The sequence below is a fragment of the Solanum lycopersicum genome, chromosome 6 (assembly GCF_036512215.1).
Source record: "Solanum lycopersicum chromosome 6, SLM_r2.1".
NCBI lineage: Eukaryota > Viridiplantae > Streptophyta > Magnoliopsida > Solanales > Solanaceae > Solanum > Solanum lycopersicum.
In genome coordinates, this window is record NC_090805.1 from 49,803,000 (window position 1) to 49,811,462 (window position 8,463).

Below are 8,463 nucleotides of genomic sequence, written 5' to 3' on the forward strand. Positions count from 1 at the left end.
GTTAATATTTTTTTTATCACAATGTGATGAGACGAAAAGAGGAATAGTAAGTTAACAGGAAGCCGCCGATAGAAGACCTAATGGTATGGTGGCGGAAAAAGATAATCCTTCAGGTACAAAAAAATAACAAATTCATCCGTATTTCATATTATATTAGTATATAAGTCCTATTTTCGTTAATTCATGTGATCAATTACTATTTTTATTATTGCGTGTGAGGCTTCAATTAGTATGGTGTATTAATTACCGGGAAATTTAGCTTTTTAAATAGGACACTGAGGCTAAATATTAATGGCTGCCAACATAAGTTTGAATTGAGAAATTTAAAGTCAAAAATTGAGGCTAATAATAAAATAATAATTGGCTCATCATTGCTACGTATTGTTGAAATGGTGTTATGCAGGGTATAACTTACGGGTGAGGATTTGTTTCCTCTGCTTCAGCGGTTCCACCACTGGTTCGTAACCAGTGGTTTTATATTTAATAATTCTTATTTTATTATCATATTATGATTCAAGTTTTGATATATTAAAATAGGTAATTAAATATAGAGTGTATTATATTATGTGAAAGTTATTAGGGTTGTAGTATTTGAAGAAATTATGACTTAAACCTACGCTTGAATTTGAGGAAAATGAGAACCGAAATATTAATTGGCATCCAAATTAAGAACGTGATTATATGTTTGAGTGATTTTCTAGGTCTAAGATAGACATATAGTAATATGGGTGTGGTTAGTTTTGAATTTTATTGTGATTATTATGTGAATAGATTGCATTGTTATGGAAGCTTAACGAAAAGGGAAGACTCAAGTCCTGGAGTGAATTCTTGATTTATTAAGGCAAGTGAATTTCTAAACTCTTGTTAAGTGTATGGAATGCGTGTATTTCCTTGTGGTATATGCTTGGGAGTAACGGGATTGGTGATAGGTTGACTTGCCCACATTGATTAATTCTAATGATGAAAAGAATGGGGATAACAAAAAGCAATGTGATTAATTGTTTATGTGTGTTGTGTTGAGAAAGGGTTGAAGTCTTGTTGAATCATTATTGATGTAACTTCATGTTTGTGTGATTGTGAACTGTGCGATGTTATGAAAATGGTCATCTCCTCATTATTTGTGTGAACTTGTCATCTGCATTATTCTGAGGCATTGGTTGTGACAAGTGTTATGTGCATTGAGAAAGAATGAGTACTTAAGAGGATGTATCATTTCGAGGGACGTATCGCGCGCCGCGATGGATACTATATTTCGAGGGACGTATCGCGCGCTGCGATGGTTACTATTATCGAGGGTCGTGTCGTGCGCCGCGACAGATGCATGGACAGATATGTCCCCCATGGGTCCCGGACTGAGAGACAGCGGGTGTGTATCACTAGGTCAGACATGCATCATTATCCTTGACATTGCATTCCATTGCATTACACATACTTATCATTAGTGAACTTGATATCGTGTTTTGTTGATCTTCTGATTGCCTTTCTGCGGAACTTATGATTGATCAATATTGAGCTTGTTATTGCGGATATATAATTTGTTGAAGTATTGTTGTTGAGGATGTGTAATTTGTTAAAGTGTTGTTGTTGAGGATATGTAATTTGTCTAAGTGTTGTTGTTGAGCTACGTGCTATGTAAACTGTGAGCTGTTAGGTTGGGTTGATTTTACTGCAGGATGTAGTTGTGGATGTTCGTTTGGGGGTGGTAGGAGTACCCGTATTTCATCCCCTTAGCTTGTGTTTAGAGGTTTACTTGCTGAGTACCGTGTGGTTTGGTACTCACCCCTTGCTTCTACAAATTCTTTTGTAGGTTATGAGCCTAGATTTTTGTTGTACTTGTCATTCTCTTCTTTTCCGAGGCTTCTTGGAGATTTGTGAGGTAGCTGTTTCCATCTCAGCAGACTTTCTTCTCCATAATTATGATCTTGTTCTATTCTAGAAACAAGTTCATTTGAGATTTGAATTTTTCTTTTGAATCAATTGTAATACTTTAGAGGCTTGTACACGTGACTATCAGATTTTGAGGTTTTTATTAAGTTACTTATATTTTATTTCCGCACTTTATTGTAACAGTTGAGTTTTAGGCTGACTTGTCTTGGTAGGATAAGACGAGTGCCATCACGTCCATTTTGGAGGGGATTAAAAGTATTTTATTGACGAGACAAAATAGATTGTTATAATGTGTTACATAGTCATTTTATGGTGACTAGAGTTTATGAGATTATAGTATACATAAATATTGGAGTGATCAAGGGTTTCTTTGAGTTATTGCATGAGGTAAATAATGTTACAGATAGTAGTTGAAAATGGTATGAAAGCCCCAGGTTCATAGGTCTCACGTGTGTACAAGTTGAGTCTAAATAGAGTCTCGATGATCGGTACGGAGACGTCTGTACCTATCTTCGAGAGGCTATAGTGACTTTTAGGAAATATCTTCACTTCTTGGATCTCTATTGTACACGTGACTACCAGGTTTTGGGGGTTTTATTAAGTTACTTATATTTTATTTCCGCACTTTATTGTAATGATTGAGTTTTAGGCTGACTTGTCTTGGTGGGATAAGACGAGTGTCATCACGCCCATTTTTGGGTCGTGAAGACTCATTAAAATTAATTTTTATTTATTGTTTCAGTAGTAGAGACATATATAATTTTTTTTTTATGAAAACGTTGATGGTGCTTCATTGAAATTTTTAATAACATAAGAACGATACAGAGATTTTTTATGATCTCAAAATAAACTTTTATAAAAAAATTGAAAAAAAAATATCTTTATTTTTCATCACACATATATTTTTCTTTATTAGTATTATTTGTAATTTTATTAAAAAATGTTTGCTATTAAATGATATGCTAAAATATTAAGTATACATAGTTGTAGTCACAATTTTATTTTTTTCCTTTCATATTAATATTTGTTTTAAACGGATTAATAATTTTTAAAATTAAGTAATTTTATTGCATTTATTATATAAATAAATTTAAATTACCTATTTAAATAATTATTTAAATTACATTTTAAATGTTTTTTTTTATATATAATGTAAAATAATTTAATAATAACAATCAAAACTCAAAATGCTTTGGAATTGATAGACAACTACACATTAAAGAATTACTAAAAGTCATATGGTTTATAAGTATCAATCCTATTTAACAACAACCCAAGATAACTACACATTAATGTTGAAAAATTACATATTTAAAGTTTATGTTTGGTTATTATGTTTTTAAAAAATTAAACTACATATTTAAAAATTTAAATTACATATTTGATTACCATGTATAAATTATATATTTTTATAATGTGCCGATGTCTATCAACTCGAAAATATTTTGAGATTTGATTGTCGTTATTGAACTATTAAAATTCTACATTAAATGAAAATAATTTTTAAAATATACATATCCTAGTTATGTTATACTTTATTTATACACGTTAAACATATTGTAAATTAATATATACATAAAATACATCTATTTTAAAGTATTATAATTGATAAGTAGGTATTGAAATATCCACTTAATTAATACTATTGGAATAACTAGATTATTTATTCATTGTTAAAATTAGTGAAATAATTTCACCATTTTTTATATGTGTTAATTCTTGTGCGGAATGATTATAATATAAAAAAGATAATGTGTTATTCATGACATAATTTTGAATGTCTTTTCATCAATTATTTTTAAAAATATCAAAATTTCAATATAATTCTCTCTCAAAAAATCTCATTATATAAACTTATCTATTTAGTTGATTATATTTAAAGAAGAATTTAATTAGCTTTTTTAAAACTACGCTTAATTACTATATTTTACAATTTTTTTATTACAAAATATTAAGTATAATCGATAGTCATTTGTAATTATTATTAATGAGAAATTTAATTGTCTTTTTCAATAAAAAGGTTTATTTTAAGCGAAAAAGTAATTTTTCAAAGGTATACTTTGGCACCTTAGGATCATAATTAAGTTTAGGGGAGGGGTATATGTAGAACATAATTTGCTATATAATGAAAAATATATTAACTTATAAAAACAAAATTACGAAAATATTCTTTTAATTAAAGCGTACATTTTTTTTATTAACTAAACAATACTTATTTTTAAAAATAAATTGGATGAACTACACACACAAAGAAAACATTTTTCATTTTCCTTGGCAGTCAAATAATTAATGTTTAGTAGTTCGAGGAGTTTGAGAATTAGAAAAAAGTTAATTTTGTTTGGAGAGAAAAGTAATGAGGAAATAAAATGTAAAACTTAAAATAAGGATATTTTAATCTTTTTATATTTCTCGCCAAATTATGATCAAATTTTTCTAATCATTTAGCATTATATATTTATATATATCTTGAGTTGTGTATTAATTATTATATTTATAGATTTTCATGTATTAAGGAACGTTTAGTGTTTAGCATACTTTTACACATTCTATTGTGTATTGAGATGCCTTTAGTTTTTAACGTTCACCTCGTGAATAGGCAATATTGTATAGCATAGAGTTAACTATTGCACCATCGCTGAAACAAGTAGAACACAGAAAACGCTAATTGCTTAGCAAGTTGAGATTCACCAAGTTCTAAAAAGAGATATCATCGATCCATATGCAAAATTAACATTGAACTCTTCAAACTTGAAAATGAACAACAAGTTACAGCATCACAAACCAATATTGGACAATACCAAAATGTACTTTGATCCAATGTCTGAGAGGAAGAGCCAACCTCATTTGCCACTTTAAGCATCATATTTACATTCTTCATAACCTGCAACCATGTGCATAAATTATGAATAGTCGTAATCATAAGGCTAATAAAAGCAATTTTGGCAAGCAAAAAAAACTTACTAGGATCATAGTTAGTGACAACACCGGTATTAATGAAGTTACAGTCCAAATCTTTACCGCCATTTGCTTGATAATAAGCATTCATGGCGTAAGCAGCGTGTGCTCTGACCGTATTGGGCTCGAAGCAAGGGCCACCATCTTTTATAGGTTGACAATCTACTATTCCAGAACTACACACAAAGTCTAGGTTCGATTGCAAAGCTGCATCACTAGCATCTGTCTTTGGGACACACCATTTCTTTGACACTTCCGGTGCCATAGCAGGCGGAGACAAAGCCTAAATTCAGAATTTTAAGTCAGTAAAATAAAATGTAACGCAATATTTTTTTCAAGTACAATTCATCACAAACCAAGAACTGGAAAAATCGAACTATGAGAAAGCGGGGAGATTTCTCGGATCAATAATCATTATTGTGAAGACAATTATACCCTTACTATTAGCAACATAAAATATTTTCAAAGCATATACTAACAGGATATTTTCGTTATTTATTGCATACAAAGAGCAAAGCATTTTACTTATTTATCCTTGGGGATTATCTAAATTTTCGATAATTACCTGTGTATTGCGCAGAATGCCCACGTCGTAAACAGGGCTGAAATCGGGTCGGAACAACCCGAAATTACGCTCCGAAGTGCTAGGTTTAAGGTCCTCATTGAATAGGGAGAAAACGTAAGTTTCAAAGGTCCTGTTTGGCATCAATGGCGTTCCTACACCGGAGTTTACGTGCTTCACGAGGTTCACATTGTACGAAATAGCGTTCTCCAAACTCACACCTGGTTGATTCGGGTCACCGGCAGAAGGCCACCCAGTTTCCGCCACAACGATGTCCACGTCAGCATAACCCAACGCTTTCATCGCTGAATACACAGCATCAATCTGTGCATCAAACATGTTAGTGTAATTCATCCCAGTAGCTTTATCGTAAACCCCGTTATTGGGTTTAAACAGGGCATAGTCTAGGGTTGCATCATTGAACCCAAAGAATGGGTACGGACAAATCATGAAGGGTGATTTGGTTTCACGGTGAAATTCCAGCATCGGGGCAAAAATCACCCGGTCATATACCCTTCTGAACAGACCTGAACTAGGAGGTTCAGAACGGGACAAGATTCCCAATGAATGTGGGGTTGAAACCTGGATATCATTTATTCCAGCTGCTAACAGAGCTTCATGAATCGCTCGCATGGCGGGTACTAGATGACCGATGAGATTCTTATCGCCGGTAGCCACAACTTCATTTCCGACGCAAATGCGATCAATTCTAGTGCGTGGATAGAACGGAACAACATTTTGTTCGACCCACCATTGTGCAGCAGTTGGTTTTGAAACTGACCAAATGTCTCCGTTAGACACCGTAACGGTTACCCAAATACCCGTATCAGCAAAGGCCCGGATAATTTCTGGGTTTGCATCGAAGATCTTGATTTTGTTAAGGGTGGTATGGTCTCTGATGAAAGCAGCGACTTGGGTCGGCGGTGGAAGGTTATCGGCGACGGTTCCGTAGTTGATTCCGAGGAGATAGTCACCGGAGACGCCGTTACAGAGAAGAAGGAAGACAAAGGAAGAGAAAATGGGGAGGAAGAAACAAAGGTTAGCCATGAAAAGTGAACGGAAAGAGAAAATTGAACTGTAAATTTGTGCAGCGCAGCCAAAGGTACTAAAAGGGGGAAAAAACGTGGGAGGTAAGGTGATAGCTGCAATCCCAATGCCAATATTTTGGGTAAAAAACAAAAATGCCAATTAGGATTTTGAGGAAAAGAATTAATTTTGATTTTTAGTCTAACCAAAAACAAAAAAAATTAAAAGTTTGAATTTCGACCATCTCTAGATTGCCATTTAAATTCAATTTAATTCAAAATATATATTTCTTTAAGTTACATATAAATGTATTTTCATCATTTTTCGCCAGTATTTTTAGATGTATAATAAAATATCAATAAATTAATATTTGCTTCATTAATAATCTCTTTTGGATGATAATTTTATTTTGGTTTCGACTTGGACAAATAAAAAAATTCACCCATTTTCGATAAGATAATAAAATAATATATTTCAGAAGACTTATATACAAATAAATGATCCAATTAATATTATAAATTAATAATTCTTTAAAAGTATAAATAACCTAAAAAAAAATTAGTGAAATGTAATTCTATTATGTTATATTTTTTGTTAAAATTTAAATCTAGATGAAACTCATCTCTAACTTTTCTTATCGTATCAAAAGTTTCGATATTGTCTATTCTAATTGCATCATAGAATTGTGAAGAGTTCTAAATGCAAGTGTTTTCTTACGCGCAATTGGTTCCAAATATATTATATCATTTCTTCAACTTTGTCATCTATATTATTTTTTCAATGATATCCACAAATTGTTCTAAACTCTGCACCTCTGGACATATATCTTTTTCATCTATCCAATAGGTTATAAAGTCCTTTTTATTGCGGTAATCGAAATTATTAATCATGATCTCAAGTTTATAAAGACGTTTTCACATGTGGTGCTTTTAAATTCTTGGAGACGTCATTCCTGAACAATTTTTTTTTGTCGAAACTCTTTGTAAATTAATAAATATTAATTTATCAATTAATAATGATATTTAATAGTTCCGCCTATATTGATTTAGTGAGCTTTTACTGTATGTTGATAATTTTCTTATAAAAAGTATGCAATTTATATTTATAAATTTATTTAGATATTTTAATTTTATATTTGAAAACAATGAATTAATCTGATTCAATTTAACTTTAAAGATTACTCACATTAACTATCAATAATAAAAAAATATCTTTTATAGTCTGTTTGGCCAAACTAGTAATATCTTCTTATTTCAAGAAGCATTTTTATTAAAATACATCATGTGTCAAATTGTTTAACTTTGATTCTAAATTTGGACATAGAATCTTTAAGAAAAAAGTATATAATTTAAAATTACGTAAAAAATATTATAATTCACCATACATAAAAATATAAATAATATAAAAAAAAGTATATGACACTTGGTCAAAGAAAGACATATTCAAAAAGTGTCACATAAATTAGGACGGAGGGAGCAACATTTTAAAACAGTAATTTTTGGATAAAATAGTTTGTTTTTTGGCTAATTATTTCAAAAAATACTTTTGATAAGTGCCTGATTACTTCTTTTTATAAAAACAAAAAACAAAAAACTTTTGAGTTCAAATTACGAAAAATAATGAATAACAATGCTCGCTAATTACTAAAATTATTTTATTTTATGCATAAAAGTCAATTCAAACATCTACTATGAAAGATTCTAATTAAGTTTGTTTATTTTTATTTAATTAAAATTTTATAGTACATATCAAAAAATTCAATTAATATAATACATGGAAAAAATATTGACATGATATTAATATGATGATCTAAATTTAAATATATATCAAGCAAAATTATTTTAAAAATTATATCACAAAATAATAATTATATATCGATTATAATAGTTATGGCAGTGAGGAGGAAGTTTTAGTATCTCGCGTCTATCATTAAAAAACATAGGAGATAAATGAGAATATCATTAATTGAATTGGTGCAGCGGAGATAATACAAGAATGAGATTAAAAATAAAAATATTTTAAAATATTTTAAA

The 8,463-nt window shown here is 30.3% G+C and overlaps 1 protein-coding gene and 1 long non-coding RNA gene across 2 annotated transcripts; one reads left to right on the forward strand and one right to left on the reverse strand.

Annotated features, from left to right (window-relative positions):
* Nucleotides 1-2,048, forward strand: LOC138349014 (uncharacterized). The gene is made up of 2 exons (XR_011221531.1): nt 1-113; nt 772-2,048. It is a non-coding gene; the product is annotated as an uncharacterized lncRNA (long non-coding RNA).
* Nucleotides 2,049-4,532: 2,484 nt separating this feature from the next.
* Nucleotides 4,533-6,581, reverse strand: LOC101248016 (glucan endo-1,3-beta-glucosidase). The gene is made up of 3 exons (XM_004241177.5): nt 5,408-6,581; nt 4,849-5,125; nt 4,533-4,768 (listed from the first exon to the last, which is right to left on the reverse strand). The coding sequence occupies exons 1-3, from the start codon at nt 6,449-6,451 to the stop codon at nt 4,740-4,742; spliced, it is 1,350 nt and encodes a 449-aa protein (XP_004241225.1). The 5' UTR covers nt 6,452-6,581; the 3' UTR covers nt 4,533-4,739.
* Nucleotides 6,582-8,463: the final 1,882 nt, after the last annotated feature.